Source organism: Grammomys surdaster, unplaced genomic scaffold, assembly GCF_004785775.1.
Source record: "Grammomys surdaster isolate TR1022 unplaced genomic scaffold, NIH_TR_1.0 136, whole genome shotgun sequence".
NCBI classification, from domain to species: domain Eukaryota; kingdom Metazoa; phylum Chordata; class Mammalia; order Rodentia; family Muridae; genus Grammomys; species Grammomys surdaster.
Genome location: NW_021604594.1, coordinates 7451549 through 7473561, shown reverse-complemented (window position 1 = coordinate 7473561; position 22013 = coordinate 7451549). Strand labels below are relative to the sequence as shown.

Below are 22013 nucleotides of genomic sequence, written 5' to 3'. Positions count from 1 at the left end.
TTTTTTTTTTTTTACCTGCTTGTGGAAACTCTGAAAAAGGCTTTCTACGCTGGGGATAAAGCAGACTTTACTCACCGGCAGGAGTCTACTTGGCTGATTAAGGTCCGTCCCTTTTGCAGAGCAGCAGCTGTAGTGTCTTTAATTTCTCTGTGTAATTCCTCATGCTTCGCTGCCAAGACAGGCAGGCTTAAACCCTCTGATTTAAGGAGCTTAAGGTAAGCTTCAACTTTTCCAAGTACATCAAATGCCTGCCAAAAAAAAAAATACTTTCATTTTCTGCTTTTTTAGTTTAAAACTCCATCAATGTGTACACAAAACACCAGCGATTAAACCAGGCCATTCAACTTAGGAATTTGATCACAGCAACAACAGCAAAAATGTCTTAGTTCTGGAAAACAGCAGTGCAGTGCCCACTCAGGGAAAGTTACAGCTTAGTCCAACATAAATAAATGTCAACGCCACTAAGTTACCAAAATCACTTATATTTAACTATCTGTGTGACACAGATAGCTAAGACGGTATGACATCTGGAGAGTCAGATTGATACTTTGCATATTTTATACTGTACACATACACAATGGATGAGCTATTAAAAACTTCGTAGCCTTTCATGACCTGAATATCTCTGTAATATGCCTTAAAGGAAAACTTCCTGATGAGCTATACTTTGAACATGAAGCACTAGAGAAAAGTACACTGAGAAAGTACTATTGTTTTCTGCTTTGCTTTTAAAATAGGATCTTGACCTATTCCATCCAAGGAATATGGCTACAGGAGGGAATTATACTTCAGTTATGGAATAGTGCAAAGAACGAGAGCAGAGTAATAGTTTCTGATATGCTCAGTATCGGATATATAGAAAAACATGTAGTCCTTTCATACAAAGGCATTCATTGTCATGCACTGTTTTCTTTATTTGTATGAGGGTTTTGGCTACATGCATAGCTATGTATCACTTGCATGCCTGGTTCCTATGGAAACTACAAGAGGTGGTGGGGTTACCTTGAACTGGAGCTACAGATGTTTGTGAGGTGCCATGTTGGTGCTGGGAACTGAACCCCAGTCCTCTGGAAGAGTAGCTAATGCTCTCAACCTCCAGTCATCTCTCCAGCCACCCCCACTCAAGGTATCATTTTAAAATAAGATTTTTAAACTCCATGTTTTGATGCGCTGGCAGACAGACTGACTGCCCAACATAGAAGGTGGAGTTTACAAAATCAACATGAAATACAAAGGAGTTGTTTATTGGCTATTGAGGCTTAGGTGACTTTAACATACAGAAGCATTGGGCTAGAGGGATGCCTCAGCAGTTAAGAGGGCATACTGTTCTTGCAAAAGACCTGAGTTTTGTTCCTAGAACCCTCAGAGGGAGGCTTACAACCTTCTGCAGCTCAGCTCTAGGGAATCTTATGTCCTCTTCTGGAATCTACAGACACCTGTATTCATGTTTATGTATTCCCCCCCAACACTATGCAAACAACCTAGAAGTAATAAAAATAAAAAGTCATACAGGATGCATAAGAGTAATAAGAAGAACTGTAATTTTAAAAGCTATTTTAAAAAGATAAAGCATAGAACAGTATTTGTAGGTCTCCTGATAGCCATTTCTGACCTTTGGCCGAGAGAGGGGATAAGTAAAGTGAGTCAAAGAAAGGTTGAACATCAAGAGAATTCTTCTTCCGGCCAGCACTATTGGAGACAGCCACCCTGAAGAATGTTCTATACCACTTTGAAGAACAGTTCTATCATAAAAGGTGTATAGTACCAGGTAACACCAGGTAGTCCAGAAAAAGCCTGGAAGTCTAGCTTTTCTGGATTGTTAAGTGGGAATTCATTGAGCTTGGCAGAGGCCCATGAGAATGGAGTAGGGAAACCCCACTGAAGACTATCAGGGAGGATTCCAGCCCATGAGAGACAAGAACAGGTGAGCTAGTAGAGACCTGAGGGAGGCAGTGACGTGAGACTGAGTTCATTCTCACAGAAGACAGTTTGAAGACAACAGCCTTCGAATTAAGGTGGGAACATGTGCCCCAAGTGAATGGCCAAATTCAAACCACACAGAATCGGAATCTATAGAAATCTCTCAGATACTCTTTTATGTTGAGATTCTCTTCTTCCTCCAATGTCCTCACGTCTTTCATGTTTGTTCTTAGTCACTTAAGCCTTGTAAAGAAACTTTGATACACAAGAATCCTTTCTTACCTGGTCATGTTTTTCTTGCAATTGAAAACAGAGCAAAGTACAGCGGTATACTGATGTTAGTGAATGTGGTTTTATGACTTTCCCATAGCTCGCTGAAGCATCACTAAGGAGTAAGCTCTGTTTCTAGGGTTTCAATTTTATTTTAAATATGAGGTTGTTTATTTAGGATAAAATGGTGCTTCTCACTAATCAAGGATAAGGTTTAAAGTCAATGCCTAACGAAAACTTCCAGTGGCTAAAATTACCTTGGATTCCCTTAAATCCCACTTAAAGTTTAAGGTTGGTGAATTGTTCCATGGTATATTTGTACTTTGGATTGACAAATCCCAAGTTCCACCAAGGGAAGAGACAGATGGAAAGTCTACACGTAAATGTTAGGATGTGGTTTCCTTTCTTCCTTTATAAAAACTCTCAGTATCCTTCTACAAATAGAAGAGGGATGAAGAATTCATGGTATCTCTTCTTGGTTACAAAGCTAACTCCATTCTGTTTTAATAATAAACCATGCTATGCTCACTGTTGTTTTGAAAAGTAAAGGAAAATGATGAAAGTAACTAAGAATAAAGGCATATGGGCAGTGCTCAGACACTGTTAGCTGCTCTTCTAAATTTTGATCAATCAAACATTTCTTTAAAAGAATCTCTTAGCAGAGCACAGCCACCTGTTGCCTGAATTTCATCCTATAGGGCTTTCTTCTTTGACCTTGCCCCAGCAGCTGCCTCTCAGACCTTGACGATGATGTCATCTTCATAGGAGTTAGAAGCTAAAACTGCAAGGCTGTTGGGTGCAATGTCACTGTCCCTTAGTCATGATGCTATAATAAAGGTATGACTTCCTAAACAAATGAAGATAAACTGTAGGGCCAGACAGGCACTAGAAATAAGAGCCATAAATCAAAAGCAAAGGTAACTCATTAACTCGGAATCAAATGAGTCAGATTTTTCTCCACAGTCTCTTCTCAAATAGATCGATTGTTAGGAATACATGTCATGATTTTCTCTACATAATAAAGCAAATAGTAAAACTATGACAATTTAAAGGAGATGACAAGTTTCCTTTCATTAGCTTAACTCAAACATGTGCAGAACATCTCTGAGTGAGGCAAGAAGGATTCTATGAAGGAGCTCCTTACTTAATGTTCTAGTTGGATTTTTGTTGTTGCAATAAAACAAGAACAAAAGCAACCTCTGGAGGAAAGAGTTTATAACATTTTAGAGATTAAAGTCCATCATTGAAGGAAGCCAAAGCAGGAGCTCCAGGCAAGAACTGAGGCAGAGACCAAGGAAGAGCACAGCCACTAGCTTTCCTTGTTGTTTGACCCAGGATCGCCTGCCCAGGGATGATACTGCCCAAGGTGGCCTTGATCCTCCAACAACAACCATTAATCAAAGAAAATGTTCCAAAGATGTGCCTGTAAGCCAGTTTGATGGAGACAATTCTTCCACTGAGGTTCCCTCTTCCCAGATGACTCTAGTTTGTGTCAAGCTGATGACAATTAACCAGCATACTTAGTTTTAAGCATAATAGAAATAGTTCTATAGACACAAAAATAACAGCTAAACCTTTGGGCTTTAAAAAGAATTCTTCTTGCAAAATTAAACTCTCTGTGACTGACTGAATGATATGCAAAATTCCTTTTTCTCATTCCTGTGTAGAATTTGGTGAGGAATCCATGTGCCAGTTCCAGAAATGATCTAAGCATTATCCTTCCCATTTCACTTCTCCCAAAATAGAACGGACCGCTCTCCTATGAACTCGACCTGTAGGGAACTTGATTTACTGGATCTCTTCGTTGCGAATACAGTACAGAAGGTCTTCCTGGCATTAAGAACACTGTGAGCCTCATACAAACTGTCTTGGAATTGAAGTCTCCTCCCCCTTGGCCTTTCTTTTCATAGACCCCTGCTTCTTCAAGCCTTATATGTCCAGGGTGAATAAGCATTTACGAGTAGACTCGAGGGTGGGGCGGAGATAAACGCACAAGGCCAGTATTCTCTCCTGCTGGGTCCTAGGCATCTGAACCATTTCACCTGCTACCCCTCTGTCCCTCCACAGGAGGAGACAGGTCAGTGCCTTTGGGCCCTAATTTGGTAAAGATTAAGGAACTGCTTGGCTTTTGTTCTTAAAGAGGCCAATAAAAACCTTTCCCGTTCACTGTTAAATGTAGACCCAAGGTAACTCAAACATAGATGGTATCGGAGAATGGCATGTTTTATTCTTTTTAAATATCTAAAAGACCCATGATTTAAGAATCATGAGCCATCTAGCGTAATTCTGCTGCCATGCTGGTTCACAAAGATGCTGATAAATGACAGTTCGATTTTTGACTAATAAATGTGGAAAGAGCCAATATCAGGAAACAACAAACGAAGCACCCAGGAAAACATCCAAGGACACAAAACCGCTTCAGACCAGAGCCTCTGATGCCACCGCCTCCAGAGAGTCAGATCTCCTCTGAGTGACTTATATAAGGACCCATGGCTTTCCTTCCCTAAGCAGCACCTCAGACACATGCTGGTGGCTCAGGCTGCTGAACTAACTCATTGTTCAGGACACTGCCAAAATTGCTCCAGCTTACAAACCCAAGAGACTGGGAGCTGGAGGAAGGTGGATTGTAGGTCCCCCTTCCCAATTCTCCACTGCCCCCACGGGCTCCTTACTTCTCAAAGCTGTTTTGCTTCCCTGGCCCTAACCCTTACAGTCTCAGGGTAGATGAGTGTTCCTATTAAGCTGTATTTAAAGGCATTTGTTGCTCAGCAGAAAAATATTGGAAAAGAACCTTTAAATTGACTGCATGTATCAACAGCATTTTCTCCATAAGAGAATGAAGGAAATTTACATATTAACATCTTAGTCTTCCTGAGGCAAATTCATCTTACAAATGAAATGAGACTCATTAAGTAGAACTTTAGGTATCTCAGGTCTATTCACTATTTCTTTCTTTTCTCTTAATTGACTTAATTAAGATGATCTTTGTTCTATTAATAAGGGAGATCATATGAATCATTTCTGTTTTTATCCCTTCAAGGACTATCCAACAATACCTATGGACCATAGACGCAACTATGTGCTGAACATAAGATTTGCCAAGTTCGAGTGGCTGAAGCCATGGCAAATGCATATGGAATGGCAGAGCTATGGCTAGCATTCAGCAAGTGCTCAGCTATGCCATCACTCAGCAAATGCTCAGCTGTGCTATGCACTAGTGCTGTATCACCTTATTGAGATGGGCTGGCGATCCCATAAGAACACAGAATTAGGATTTCTATTTTACAAATGAAGATGCCAGGTACAGGGAGAAGTTAAGTACATATCGAAGCTATGCAGTTAGTAAATGTGTCTGCCCAAATCCATGTCCATCCTGGCTCCAGGATCCACTGTTATTTTAGCAGTCACGCTAATAAAGATTTCTAAATTTTTCCTTAATGTCCTATCATTTCTATTTTTACTCCAACTATACCCTTAAATGCATATATAATTTATCACCAACCTTAAAAAATTATGTAATGAGACTCTCTAAAGTACACTAGGGTCTTCCAGTCTGGGCCTGAGCACTATGCAGATCCTGGGCGGCAGCTCTGCACCCAATCTCACAAAACACAGAAGAAGCGGGCCTCCCGGAAGCTCTAACCTGGCCAGTATCTTAGGTAAGGAGACAGCAATACCCACCCCAAACAGGGAGTAACTGGGACCCACTGGGACCCAGGAATTCACTCCTAGCCCGGAGCACTGGTTCCTTCCTGTCTGCACCAGAGCACTGAGCAGATCTTGGGCCCCAGCTCTAACCCTAGTAGTAACACCTACCCCACACAGTTCTGAAATAACCAAGATAATAGGAAAGACAGGCTCCAGTCAGAGACAGGGAAGGTAGCACTAAGGAGACCCAGATGTCAAAAGGCAAGTGCAAGAACATAAGCATCAGCAACCCAGGGTACTTGGCATCACTAGAACCTAGTTATCCCACACTAGAAAGTCCTGAATTCCCCATATCATCAGGAAAGCAAGATTCAGATTTACAATCACTTCTAATGATGATGATGATAGAGGACTTTAAGAAAGATATAAATAACACTCTCAAGGAATTTGAGGAGAACACAGGTAAACAGGTAGAAGCCCTTAAAGAGAAAACACAAAAATTCCTTAAAGAATTGCAAGAAAAAAACAACCAAAACAGGTGAAGGAATTGAACAAAACCATCCAGGACATAAAAATGGAAGTAGAAACAATAAAGAAATCACAAAGGGAGACTACCCTGGAGATAGAAAACCTAGGAAAACAATCAGGAGTCATAGATCCAAGCATCACCAACAGAATACAAGAGATAGAAGAGAGAATCTCAGGTGCAGAAGATACCACAGTAAATATTGACACAACTGTCAAAGAAAATGCAAAATATAAAGTAGACTAGGATTGTTAGACTAGTTTTGAAGGGAAGACCCAAGTTCAAAAGCTGAATCGTATGCCATACATCCAGCTGTTTATTCAGTCTTACAACATAAAATTTTTAACACTAGGTGGCATACAACCTCTCTCCTGAACAGTGAGAAATATGACAGAAATAAAAAGAAATAAGCAGTCAATACTGCCTGAAGTCTTTGGAGGTGTGACACATGTGATATGTTCTTATACATAACTCTACTTAACTGCTCAGGTAATGCAAGAAGTTGCACTGAGAATCCGTGCTCTTTGGGCATCGTAGTAAGATTTTTCCTTTTAAATTGATCTTATCCCAAATACTTTGGATCAATATAATCTCTTATGAACAACATAGTATAATGTTCTTTGTTGTATGAACTTTTCCTGGGGAGATGGGAACAAATTTCTACTTATACTGTATAGGACAGACCAAAGTAGAATTCACTCAAGGTTCAACCTGGGAAACCAATGAGTTTGTTGGGCTTACTTACAGAACATGGGCTAGGGATTACTTATAGGCGCATGGGTGACCACAAAGCAGCCACATCAATGGGGAATCTTACCGCAGCAAGATGACAACCTCCCCATAGCTTAAGAGATGGACTCTTTTCCCTTCACTTAACTTGCTGCACACAATATATTCACTAGCTCCCCCTGAGATGTCAAGACTATGCACATTTAGGAGCAAATTATATATCTAAATACAGGAAGCAATGGCTGGACCCCTAGGTAAGGGGCCAATGACATGTGCCTCCTCTACTATGAGAAAATATTAACAACCAGTAGGTCTTGCCTTGGAGGTGTCGTACAAGTAGCCACAGCAGCTCTGATGAAGTTAAGAGCTGTCATGCTCAGAGAGACCTAGTCTCTAGCAGATCAGCCATTCTATAGTTTGTATTTCGTGTTTTCAATGGCTAAATAATTAATTAGAAGGCACCAGACTGTTTGGGTAAATACAAAGTGAGACAGACATGCTTCTTAGCCTCAAGGAATTTTAATTGGGCAAAGAAAAATAAATCTACCAAGAAATAACTGCCACAAGGCTGAATATGTTGACTGCCAAAAGAGATATACAGTAGTGGGGAAGTACACATGGAAGGACATCCAGTGGATACATTCATGACTCAAAGATCCACCGACAGATTTGCTTACCATTAATTACTGGAAAATTACTGGGAAAAAATGCTTATGGTGAGTAGGAATAAAATGGAATATCTCTATTTGTATTTGCAGCACTGATGGCAGAATCCAGGGCCTCCAGGACACCAGGTAAACACCTCAGTAATGAGTCATAGTACCCCAAAATTGAATATCTTGACAATCAGATGGCTAAGCCTGAACTGGGTTTAGGGATCTTGTGATGAACAATGTTAAAGACTTTCTACACCTTTCAATCATATATTTGATACTTCTGTCCTAATAGTTTGGGCCCACCTTCATTGACTGCTTGCTGAGGTTGAAACAATCTGGCCTCTGAGCTATAAGTCAAAGGTTCTAACCCATACTCATCACTCTCTCAGGGAGACAGAAGGAAGGTAGATTAAATGAAGATATCATCATCAATTTTGGGAGGTGAGATTTGACTTAAGATAATCTTTTCAAGTTCTTTTTTTATTAGATATTTTATTTACATTTCAGATCTTATTGCCTTTTCCCATTTCCCCCACCCAGAAACCCCCTATCCCATCCCCCTTCCTCCTGCTTCTATGGGGATGTGCCCCCACCCACCCACCCACTCCCACCTACTGCTCTAGAATTCCTCCACACTGGGGCATCCAGCCTTCACTGAACCAAGGATCTCCTCTCCCACCTATGCCCAACTTGGCCATCCTCCACTACATATACAGCTGGAGCCATGGGTCCCTCCCTATGTGCTCCCAGGCTGGTAGTTTATACCCTGGAAGATCTTTTCAAGCTCTTAAATATTTTTCTCATATATTAGATAGTAAATGATGTATAATAGCAACAACTACATATAGTAGAATATATATATATATCACTATACATTGTAAGCACACACACACACATATACACATTCCTGAACATGGTGTCCACATTACTCACTGAGCCCCGTCTCTCTCTATTGTTTCTGTCACTCTTCACATCTGATCTGAGGTGTATCCCTCCATACCTCAGGCAATGACTTAGCCTACATCTCCCAAGCATGGCTGCCTTTGAATCTTCTGGCATTTTCCCCTTCCCTGTGTGTCATCTTTCCCAGCTCCACTCAGTGGTTACCTTCCTTCACACATTTCCCCTGACCAGGCTCTTGTCAGTGCTCCCCACTACTTTGGGCTTAACCCATCATGGCTTTCCTACCGTTCACCATTCTGTCTTATTAACTGCCCATGAGGTTCCAGAAGGCTGAGACCATGCCTGTCACTGGCTTCACTCAAGTACCAATCTGACACTGGGAACCAGTAGGAATACAACATACTATCAGGGTGTAAGAAGCTAGATGGGAAAACACGTGTTCCAGTTATTTATAAGAGAAGAGACATGGCTTTTTATAAGAGGAATCCATGGGGTTGGAGAGATGGATTGGTGGTTAAGGGCCAGAGTTGCCTTTCCAGAGGACTGGAGGAGTTTGGTTCCCAAGCATCCATGTCAGGCATCTCACAACTGCTTGTAACTCCAGCTCCAGGGGAATCTCACTTTCCTTTCTGGTACCTGCACTCATGTGCACAGACACACACACACATACACTTACTTAAATCTTTTAAAAAGAGGACTCAGGGACACAGTGCTCAAGAATTAAACAGCTAAAAGTAACTTTTAAAAAATCTCTAACAATCAATATAATTTCAAGATTTTTATTTACATAATTTTAAGAAATTCTTTCTCAATGATTTTTTTTAGGTTCTCTATCTGGGCATGTTTCTTCTTTCAATCTGTTCAATAATTAGACCACTGTAATTGTTTTCCACCAATGTGCTTTATATTTTTAAATGGTAAATGAGGAATATGGAAATGGAAAAGAGTACAGCAAATGTCATGCTTAATTATTTTGTTTTCATGTCATACAAAAACGTGGCTCCGGGCATTACTGTTGTGTAATTGTTTTGAAAAGCTACCACATCATCTAAAAGACACCACATTTAGAATAAGGATGGGGACGCAACGGAAGCCATATCACTTCATTTCCTATGACTACTTAGGGGTTTCTTTAAATGCCCCAAATCACTTCACCTTTGCATTCATACTGACCATCTGAAGATCAGACTGTGTTCATGAAATAGACTCGGCCTGTCTTTTCTACTTGCTTCCTTCAGGGAAATCATGTACCTGGGAACAGAAGGTATGGGCAAGAAACTTGATAACCCAAGAGCCAAGCTTGACAGATCTGGGTTCAGTCACGACTGTTGCATAAATAAAAAGCCGATGCTGTTGTGGTCTTGAAAGACACTAGATATCCATCCCTGGACCAGTCAATCACAAACCCCAAACAGTTGTAACTATGTCTTGGATGGTCTACAGCAGTTAATAAAAGTCCACGAAAATGCCGGAAATATAACACACATGATAATCCACAATTGAGGAGGATAAAAACTTGGAGGGATCAAGGAATGTTCTGTAACAGATGTGATGCTCATATTTCAAGCTATGGAGGTACAATTCAGAGAGAGGGACTCCTCTCCAGACAGCTTGTACTCACTGTGACGGTGGTGATACAATCAACCATACTAATTAATTTGTTGTTGAATGATTCAACAAATGGGTTCACCAAATGCAGTAGGAAACTCCGAAAAGGAGGCATATCAATTCTTTAAGTAGCCCAGTTCAATCTTTGTGTGGGTTTTAGAGGATGGTCTAAGAACACACAGCAACATGTCTCAATATTGCCACCTGCTGCTAAGTCCAGATTCAAACAGCCAGCTCCCCAAAACAATATACTGCTCACATTTTCTCTGCTTGAGAAACAGACTCATGAATTCCAAGTAATTGTCTCAAACCCCTAGGCAAATTACAGGGTATCAATTGAGTTACCAGAATCATGAGACAAAGGCATTGGGGAACTTGTTCTCAGTGTGGACAGTTAGGGGTCGTTACAGCTTACTGGACTCAAACTTTGGAAGCTATATTGACCAATAGATTTTCTGCACATTTTGCTCTAAATATTGTATCCTCAGGATTAAGAACAGTGCCTGTCACAGAGAAGTTGCTCAATAAATATTCACTAAATACAGGAATGCCTAAAAATGGAGATAATTACTACTGTGGATTTACCACACTGCTTACTCAGTGACTTTGGTGGTGGTGGTGGTGGTGGTGTGTGTGTGTGTGTGTGTGTGTGTGGTGTGTGTGATGATGGTGGTGGTGTGTGTATATGTATGTGTGATGGTTGTGGTGTGTGTGTGTGTGTGTGTGTGTGTGCGCGTGATGGAGGTGGGTGGTAGTTATGGTGATGTGTGGGTGTAAGGGGTGTAGTGTTGTGTGGGTGGTGGTAGGTTAGTGGTAGGTGTGTGTGGTGATGGTGGTGTGTAGGTGAGGGGTGGGGTGTGAACAGTAGGGGTGGTAATGGGGGTGGTGTATAGGCACATGTGTGACGATGGATGTGTAGAAGTCAGAGGATGTCAGGCTTCCCACTCTGTCACTCTCTGCCTCATTCCCTGAGAAAGGGTCTCTCAAGGAGCTAAGCAGTCAGCCACCAAGCTCCCATTACCCTGCTATCTCTGCCGTCCACAATGCTGAAGTTCCAGGTATGCACAGGACTATGCCCAGCTTTTTGTGAAGATCCTGGGATCTGAACTCCTAACATTTGTGCAGCAAGTGCTCTTACCCATGAGCCACCTCTCCACCCCCTCAAAAAGTGCATTTTAAACCAAATAGCTCACGTTTTAGTAAGCTGGCATTCACACATCCCAGTGACTCATTTGCCCACAGCACCGACATGTTCTGCTTACTGGCATTTGACATAACATGAATAATTTCAGCTGATGAGTTTGTTTACTGAGATAGTAATTTACATCTCTGTGGGGAAAGAGCTCTCCAGCAGAGACTTCTTTGTCCCTACAGCACTAACAGGGATGCTTGCCTGCATGCCCTCTCACTCCTCTCTCTTGAATACCAAGAATGAAGGACCTGACCTCTCTAGAAGGCCACCTTTCTCAATGTGGGCTCTGCAGCTAGCAGTCTTCCCAATCAGAGGTTTTGTCACCTCATGAGACAAAAGGCAGGCCTGGTTACTGCTTTCTATAAAACAGCAGATTCCCTGAGTGGAGAGTCTTCTCCTCACCCCTTCCTCTGTGGGCCATCACCCATATCGGAATTGGGACACACAGAGCTCATTTGCATGTCACCCAGCTACTGTTTGGCTGCTGAGTCATCATTAAACACTGACCCAAAACCTACGCATCCATGAAAGGATAGCACCAGAGCCTGAAAGTCTGGTAAACCAAGTCCTCAGTGCTTGGGAGCATGACTTCACCTAAAAAACACAAGTGTGTACAGCAAGGAAACCCAGCAACCTCCAGACATGTCACCGGCAATTTTCAATGGGAAAAATATAGTGTTTATGAGATAAACAATTGATGACATAAATTAAACACTATGCCACTTGCTAGTACACACAGAAATTCTAGCCTAGAAAATTATTTTAAAGACTTTTGATATTATAATATTAAAAAAAAAACCCATCCCTCTAGAGATTTACTGATGAGCTTCCTGCCAAGGTTGGGTAGAGTGGTAAGGAATAGATAGATAGATAGATAGATAGATAGATAGATAGATAGATAGTTTTTTTTTAATTTGAAGAATCTAAAATATGAATCAGGAGGGGAAATACCACTTGAAAGTCATAAGAGGAGTTTGGTTCTTAGCTTACAGAGACTTACACTTTACATAATGTCATTGTTTCTTTTACCTTGATAGCATAGAAACAATTCATGTGGATGTATAACTAACCATCCACTCTATAAACACGGGCATTGGCCACACCCCAATTCCCATATCCATCACCCTTCACACTGAGTTGCTAGTTTTTAATTTGGATATTATTTCCTTAAATAAGAAAGAACTTTAAGCCTTTCTGAGTATCATCTGGCCACAAACTAGAGCACGGGTCAATGTCACCTGACTTTATAAGTTGAATAGCTAGCATGCTGTGGCATCAAGCGATGAGATGACACAGAGGATCTAGGAATCTGTTCTCTGGGATTAAGAAATATGAGAGTTCTGTTCCCCAGACAAGACTTGCATTATTGTATGAGATTCGGAAAGTATCCACTCTGGACTTTCCCCCTCCCTTTCTCCTTCTTGTCTTCCTCCTCCTCTCCCCCACCAACTCAGCTTCTCTAACTTTTACAAGTTCCCTCGGGGCCGGAGAATAAAGTCAGATGATGAATAACCATGTCAAGATATCAAAGAATGACTGTAGGGAAACCAAAACAATTAAAGTACAAGAGAAAGGAGGGAAAGCATCTACATTTGCAAGGCTGTGCACTATGTGGCTTCTGATAGAAGGATTGTTTTATACAAACACATTCTACTCTGCTTTCCCTTAGTACCAGTACCAGTTGACTTGAAACAGCTAACTCATTTGGTAGATTAAAGGTGTGATGGAAACTTTAAAACCTTGCACCTAAAAGTTGGGCTGCTAAAGAGAAAGATAACGGGTAATTAGCATGTACTAAGTTCAGTTCCTGTGTGAAAACAGTAAGATTCCCCCAAAATTCAATTAGCCAAGGAGTACTTCTTTAATAGGTCTACTGTAAGTCCGTCCTCTCTCTCTTAGAATTTTGCTACCCACATTCTCAAAGGTTTCTTGTACTATACTCAGAGTGCCAGTGTTGGGATTTCAGAGCATGCGCAGTATATTCAAGCTTCCAGGAGCTTCCCCTCATCCTCTGCCTTTTATCTTGTCTACCTTTAAATTGATGATATGTAACTGGTTAAACAATTCCAGTGTAGTGTCTGGAGGTCTATGTGACAGTGTCAAAGGTTAAAAATCTTCCAAAGAGTTCTTTGACTATTTGTGTTTGTCTTACTTGTTCCTTGACTATTTGCATCTATTGTATTGCTAGATCCTCAAACTAGAACTGACCTTAATACATGCTTGTAATTAAAATGGTATAAAAGCAAAAAAGAGGATTGGGATAGGGGGTTCTAGGGAGGGGAAATGGGGAAAGGGGATGATATCTGAAATGCAAATAAATAAAATATCCAATAAAAAACAGTAACACACATATATTAAATAGCTTAAGTACTGGGTGCTTAAAATATAGAATAAAAGCATCACGTATTGAAAAAAAAATCTCCCAAATAACATCACCAGCCACACATACTGAACACCACCTGTGAGCATAAACAACAGCAATACATTGCTCATGACTCTGGAGGCTGGAAGGCTGAAGTCGGGAAGCAAAGGGGTTCCATTGTGATGAGGGCCATCTCCTGGGCTGCAGACTATCCTCTTGTACTCTCATGTAGTGGCAGAAGATGAGGTGGAAATCCTATTCCACTCTCTGACCTAAGAACTTCTTACTGACAAGTCACAAGCATTACCACCCCCAGGAGCACCCGCTTCAACAGTGAAGGCGTTTACTTAGCCAGGAGATAGTCAAGAAGGCCCACTGATGGTCTGTGTCAAGGCTCCCTCTTGCTTTACTTAAAAACGTAAGACCAAGGCAGACTATCTGATGTGAGGCAGGTTCCGACCTTAGGGCTGGCTTCATATGTAAAAGACATAATATACATGCATCTCTACTTAATAAACAAGAACAAAAGTAGATCAGGGATGTACCTCAATTGGTAGCGTGCTTGTTGAGTATGCACAAATTTCCGGTGTTATATAAACTAGGTATAGTAATGCATGTCTGCAGTCCCAGCACTCAGAAGACGGACATAGAAAAATCAGGTCAAAACCATCCTTCACTACATTGGGAGTTGGTTGCTAGCTTGAACTACTCTTTAAAATAAACAACAAAAGGGCATATTGGTAACACTGGTAAGGTTTCTTTTTAACTGAATATATTTTATAATATTTGCTCATCTATGTGAGAAGCATTTTAAAGTAGGGAAGAGTGTCTCTCACAAACAGACCAATAATAGCTCTAAAATGAAACCATTTAAAAGTTATTTTCTTGTTATTGCTTATGTCTTTAGTTTTTTGTTTTATAAGACAGGGCTCACTATAGAACTGGCCTGGAACAAGTAGACCAGGCTAGCCTCAAACCCACAGCTTCCTGAGTGTTAGGGTTAAAGACACCTGGCTTTGGAGTTATTTTAAAAATTAACTTGTTATACATCAAAACATAATCTCTTAGTTTCGAAAAACAACTAATAGCTATATAGGAATATGATTTTTTAAAAAACCCTTCTGTGCTTCCTTCAGTTTGTTAGCTTTCCCACAGAGAGTTAGCCTTCTGTGACAATCCATGGCCTGCTAACATAATAGGTCTCTTATTGGTTAGACTGGGAACCTATGATTGCCATCTTGGCTTCACACTGACCTCGTGAGCACTGGTAAAAAAGTCATTTGCCATTGTTAGCCAGGCTTTCCTTTCCACCATGAGTCGTCCAAACTCTTCCCGAAGCCGATTCAGTTTCTGGTTAGAGAGCTGTAGATGTTCCTTCTCTGCCAAGTCCTTTGTCAGTAGAATCCCCAGAGCCTGGCTCTTCAGCTTCTCTATGGCCGAATCCCATTCCTACAAGAGAACATTCTCTTTAGTGAGTGTTCACAGACCCTGTCATGAATCGTATGTTTATCTCTCTGTCCTCAAATCCAAATGCTGACATAGAATCCAAAAATTTGATGGTTTTAGGAGATGGAGCTTTGGGAAGTCATTAGGTCAAAGGGTAGAACCTTTGTTCTAAAAATAGTATTTCTACATCACTTTCTGCTACGTGAGAACACAAGGGGAAGAGAAGTTAGTCTGCAACCCAGGAGAGAGCCCTCATCACAGTGGAACCCTTATCCCTTCCCAGTCTCAGCCTTCAAACCCCCAGAATCTTCCAGAATCATGAGGGATGCATCAGTACTGTTTGTCAGCTTTCCTGTCTATGTGACTTCAAGTTATAGAAACTGGAACTAAGACACCCACTTGAAATCCCTGATAAGACTTGGGGACGTATATCCAAAATCTGTCATTATATTTTTCAATCATAAAATCTAATAAGCCATGTAGAAGTTAATGCTATCGTGTGGGTTTGAATACCAATATGCAGTCACAAGAGAAAGGGGTACAGAAAACAGGCACCAGAAGAGAGTGAGGGGTGGGGGGAAGGGCAGAGTGACTGACAGATCGCCCTATATGCCGGTCACATCATTTTCTGTTACCATTACCTCTATGCTCCCGTTACCCGCACCTCTAAACGAACACATCTCTAACTCATTTTGTCTATTTGAATTCGCTCAAGTGTAAAAAGAGTATCTACCCCACAATTCAGGCTCCTTGACAATGGAGCAAATATGTACAACAAGGAAAGAGAAATCGAATGTCTATGGCTCTTGTTTTTGTGTTAGCCTAAACAGAGAGATTGAGATTCATTGCTCATTGTAAAATAAATACCCCTCATCATGCAGTGTTTTCTTCTTGGTTCCAGTTTTACATATTAATGCTTCACACTCGATGATGTATAAGCATGTCAGAAAACGAAGTCCCTTTCTACTCTATGTGACATGAGGATTAAAAATGCAACCAATAGAGAGAGAAAAGAAATACAACTTGGAATAAACCAGTATTTCTGTTAATTTCTTGAGGAAGTTCAAGTTCCTTGAAATTGGAATGTTGCCAGATTCAGCCTCATAAAGCAATAATTACCTCTAAGATGGCTGCCTTGGTGTGTTTTTTGACACCGATCTCAAATGACATTGAGCAAAGCACAGGGCAGTTCAGGAAGCATAAGAAATGTAACATCAGACTTCAAACATCTCAGCCTGGCTCTGTCCTGGCATATCTGCTATGCAAAATGTCCTGTTATTAAATTACATTGATTATACTGTGTTGTATAAATCAAGTCTAGTTTTGGGGTTAGATGCCATTACAATTTCCATTACTCTCATACGACACGATGAATACTACATGCATGCCATAATCTAGGACTGTAATAAGGATTAAATGTAGCTTCACTCTTTTGTAATATGCAAATTGACATTTAATACAACTTCCTATATTCTCTCATTATGAAATGTATTAAGTATGCATACACAATATGGTAGTATTTTCAGTGACAGTGAGTGGGCCTGAAAGGTAGAAATTGTACATACTCTCTTGTAATGCCCCGGGAACCAGTTTCAGTATTTATTCAACAGAAAACTATTTATGATTGAGGGATATGAAAATAAGGATGGTCAGTTAAGGGGTTAGCATTGGGGGTGGGAGGAGTGGGAAGAGCCTGCTTTAAATTTGACTTGTGACTATAATCTTCAAAAATCCTCATCTTGGCTGTGGGTTTTTTTTTTGCGGAGGAGGGGGGTTATTATTGTTTGTTTGTTTTGCTTTTTTTCCAGTGTTTGTACAGGCACAGAAAAGTATGTTCCACATGTTGACAAAGTAGGACCATAGGGGCTAGTTTGTGGGTCTCTGTACCTTGCTACCTTTCAGGGAATTGAGGATAACAGATCCTAAATTCTCCAAAATTCTCCCTGACTAGAAAAACTTCGCTCATAGACACAGGCTCTGTGCTACACACATTCTAAAAACTTTAAAAAGGATCTTTGTGTCCCCACTTGAGCAGAACTGTATTTCACGGCATTCATCTCTAAAGCATGATAAATAGCCCTCGTGCTTCAAAACCAGCAAAGACATGTTGAGAAAGAACAAGTGTTCTCGGAGTGGCAGTCTCCCTCATATCCTCACTGAGTATGGCCGTACTTTCTTCCAACAGCTCTGTTGTGGCCCCTGTCACCTAATCGTTGATCTTCATGAGTGAGTTTCCCTTTTTCCCCAGTTCTGAGCTAAGGGTGATGGGATGTTCCTCAAATATTATTGGGTAGCATGAGTATTTAGGGGAACAAGATTCTGTGTCTCGGCAGTTCTCAAAAGCCTGCTATGCTGATGTGTGCCAAGACCTTCCTGGAAGGTAATGTCACTTGAAATATCTGGGTAAATGTTCTTGACAAAGGAACCCTTTGTTTGTTAATCATTTCAGGAGACCAATTGTCCAGGTAAAATAGTGTTGGGAAACATACCTGTGGTTAAGAGGCCCCAAACTTCCTACTGGTTTGCCTGCTAACCCAACTTTTCCTGTTTCTTTTTCTTCTTTTCTCATTTCTTTCCATTTGTTTATGTATGCATATGTGGTGTGCTATACATGTATATTATTGGTATCTTTTGGCATGTATGAATACACATGTGTAGGCACACAACTGTGAGTATATGTGGAGGCCTGTGGTTGAGGAGAAGGATTATTTTCAGTCTTCTACTTTATTCATTGAGATAGGGTGTATCAATCAAACCTAGAGCTCACTGATATCATGGCTGTTGCTAATGAGTCTGTTCTATGGGTCCACTCTCTGCACTTCTTAGGCTGCAATTACAGGCCACTTATGTTCAGTTCTGGGGCTCGAAATTCCAGCCCCATGCTTGCTTGAAATGCACTTTAGCTACTGAACCACCTCTTCAGGCCTCTTCTTTCTTCGTACATTTAACGACCCACTTGACCCATCTCAAGCCTTTGTGCCATTATTGCTGCAACCTGTTAAGATCTTGAACTAATTAATCTTGAACTAAGGTGGAGAAATACTTAAATGTATGAAGATGCAGAATAAAACAGGTAATTTTTTTTTTGTAATTGGCATTGACTAGAACGTCCTGCATTTGTTAGCAAGGAGAGATCCTTCACGCATGCAAAAGCTGGAGATTTCTTAGCATGCTGTGTGTAAGGAAAACGCAGACAAAAATCAGAATATGGAGAAATGGTTCATAGCCATTGTGCTTGGTAGCTTGAAGCTTTGAGATGGTGTAAAACTTCCAAAAAAGGGCTCACCACTGCCTCTCCTTTATTTGGTAGCACTGTGCTAACCACTTTTCATGTACCATTTCACTTAATTTTCACCTACCCTGACAAGGCCCCAAGCTGTTATCCACATTCTAACCACAGGGTTAGAACTGACAACTGAGAGGAATTACACACTTGCCAAGTTTCTCATCACCAGTAAGAAAAGGACTCAGAATCTATACTTGGGATGGTACCCATGATCCGGTTGAGGCTGCTCACCTGAAGATGGGTATCTGAGTCAGGGTACCATCCCCACCCCAGCTCTTTTCAGAGCATGATACACCATTTCCTCATCATCACAGAAGAACTTACCAATTATTTGAGAGAGCTGCTATGGTTAAACTTCCATAGGGCCCTGATGAGGCCCCCGTGATGATAAAAGCATTTCACAGAACAAATGCTGTATCTATATCTATTATAGATATAATCTATCTATCTACATAAATATAATAAAAGATTTATTGCCCAAATAGTAATTTCACTTTACCAGTTGGACAAAATAATAAATCTCTTTTCTATAAATAAAGAGAAGAAGGTCTGTTCTTTATAAACTACTTATAAGTATGCCTCTAGGGTAAAATTTGGAAAACACATGAGAGAGAATATTCCAGCACAGAGCTAAGTGTGTGCACACCCCACCACCACCACCATAAACACACACACTGTCACTTGCTATTTTGAATCCTACTAGAAAGAGTGGTCTCTGACCTTCTGAAGAAACTCAAAGAACCAGGTTCAGCCACTTATCTGTTTTCATTCTTAATTACATTCTTACTTGAACTCTGTGGACATTAAATGAAGCTGGGCACATTCGCTATTCTATTCAATCTTCTCCAAAAATTGGCTGTTTTCTTTGGGCAATCTGCAGGCCCTTTCTGCTGGGCTTCTACACCACTGCAATGATGTATTTCCCCAGGCATTTTTCTGAGGGGACATTTTAACTGTTTTATTATTATTTTTTTAAGATAGAACTTTCTAGAGTCATCTGAATCCATCACACTTTTAAAAAATATATAGCTGTCAACCTTGTCAAGGCTGGAGGAACACAACTGAGAAACTCTTGAGTTCTTTTTCGCTGAGCCATTCCTTCTGTCTCCTATGTGTTAAACTTCTTACAGGGTTTTAGTCACTTTGCAATAAAACATTTCCAGTGTATGCCCCCACCAGCAGAAGCCAAGGTCTGCCATTTCCCTGGCTTTCCAATTAGAAAGAAGCACGTGCATATTCCTGGCCCAATGAAGCCGAGTGACAGTATATCAGGGTGTCTCTCTGGGTCATTCCGGTATTTTCATTTATCACTCACAGTAACCCTTTTAAACTGGACCACTCAGTATTCCATTTGCCGTAGAAATTGTCCTTTCTCTGGGTCCCCGTGATGGAAAAAGAACTTTAAAAGGGGATTAAGTACGGCTAGACAAGAAGGGGGGAAGATTACTTTCCTTTTCTTTCCTTTCTTTTTGTTATAGTCCTAGGCTAGATCTTCAAATGAAGTTATAGATTGCCATTAAGTAGGTTCAAAAAGGAAAACCCGTTTGCGAGTCCAATTTGAAAAGCAAAAGAAGTAACACGTGCAGCGTGTTTAATAAGCTTTTCTTCACACAAAACTTACCTGCAGTGGAGAAGGTCTAATAATTCAACACCTTATGGTGCACTTTCATCCCGTGCTTGATATCAGAATGTAATTGTTCGGGGATACGGACAAATTGCAAAAGGGAGTGAGTGCATATGTAAGAGACAGAAAGACTGACTGGCTATCACTGCCAAAACCAGATGGGGTAGCAGCACAAGTTGAGATCACGGATTACTCCCAAAGCTCTGCTGAGTCCAAGGCCATCTTACTGAACACTGTCCATTTCCTGTTCAATCCCAAATCTATGACCCCATTTGGTTCAGCATCGGGAGGATTAACTCATTGACAGAAAATCAGAATTTTACATGATTGCATTAGCAGATGGTACAAACAAACCTGGCAATTTTAATCAGAGAACATTTGAAAGTCTGCTTTGAGCAGGCATGTTTTTGAAAGAAATGTTTACGCTTTGGAAGAATGGCAGCCAGCAGGCAGAAAGCACAGATTCTGATTATGTCAAGTTGGACGGTAACTACTCTACCAGTTCCCCCTCATCATGCTCCCTTCCAGGCATTTTTAGGCTGACCTGTACAACTGCAGGGTCATCCTAGAGAAAAAAGGACTCCCTCACGCTCAAAGTGTGCAGAGTGCAGTACCCAGAGGCCATGTGAACTATGCCCTCCTGTGCACATTCCTACAAAGGCATGGTCCACGTACAGAAAGAACTGGGTATCACCTATGCATGAAAGGAGTGTTCAATTTACCCTTTCAGTAGAGAATTCTGGAAGGGAACAGGAGGTGGACCTGGAAGAATGCTTTTTATTCCAAACTTACTAAATAGCTCCAGGGAACCCTTTTGCTTTTGAGTTCTCTTTCCTAGCAAATCAATGGCAGCAGCACCACTTGGTGGGGACTCCTGCTTCTGGAGTGGTTTGTGTTCATTCAACCACTTATCAGCTCTGCTTCACATCTCAGATTTGAAGTGCTCCCCAAAATATCAGAATAACTATTCATAAATAACCCTGCTGAGACTGGGAATGACATGCTATAACAGAAATGGACAGGTACCCTCAAATTAATATCTGAATATGAATTAGACCGTTTTTCTCTCATTTCAAGAAGAACAAAACAAGTAAACCTTCCATCCCCTGTCCCCCACAAAAAATCCCGGCTTGGAAGTTTCTTAGTGTTTTTTTTTCACTCTCCAGTGTTTAGCCCATGAGTGGAGCCCACAGTCCAGCGGTGCAGGACAGGTGTTTGTGGCCTGCACTGAAAGGGCTATGCGACACTATAAAGTTTAAAAGCAAATTGTGAAAACAATAAAGCATATGATAAATGAATCTCCAGAAGAGAGTTCAAATGAATCTGCTTGTTTGCCCTTAGTTTTAGGCTTTTAATAATGTAAAGAATGGGGGAGGGGCTCCCAAGCTTTATGTTTTCTGAGAACCACCGCCCTTTCTCCAGTGGCTCATCTTTTGCCATATTTTTTAGATTTCTTGCCCTTCTCAAACATTTTTTTCCTAGCTGATTATGACTTTATTCAGACTGGTGTTTCAATTTTCAATTAAAATTAATTAAAGCTTGACTGGCCAAAATATTTTTTGTTGAACATAATTTATCTACAATCATAATGGCCTATGGGCTAGTGAAGTAGTCTTTTTAATGGCCTGCAGGGCTTGTTGGAGGATCTGTTGGGCACATCTTGAGGGTCCAAGAGTAAATCAACCCTAGAGGAAATTATGAGCTTGTGATTTCAACCTCATATATGAATCCCCCTTCTTGAAAAAAAAAGAATGTAGGCTTCTTGTGTTTTGGCCACAATGATCAACAGATTAAAAACTAGAACAATGGTTGTAAATCCATTAGTATCTGATAGGAAAGTTTT

The 22013-nt window shown here is 40.8% G+C and overlaps 1 protein-coding gene across 1 annotated transcript in view; it reads right to left on the bottom strand.

The window, feature by feature from the left end:
• Positions 1-22013, bottom strand: part of Ccdc141 (coiled-coil domain containing 141) — a 167767-nt gene that overhangs the window by 58324 nt on the left and 87430 nt on the right. Inside the window, exons 7-8 of the mRNA XM_028763033.1 lie at positions 15069-15263; positions 76-248 (exon numbers count right to left, since the gene is read on the bottom strand). Coding sequence (XP_028618866.1) covers positions 76-248; positions 15069-15263 — 368 coding nt within the window. The remainder of the gene's footprint in view (positions 1-75; positions 249-15068; positions 15264-22013) is intronic.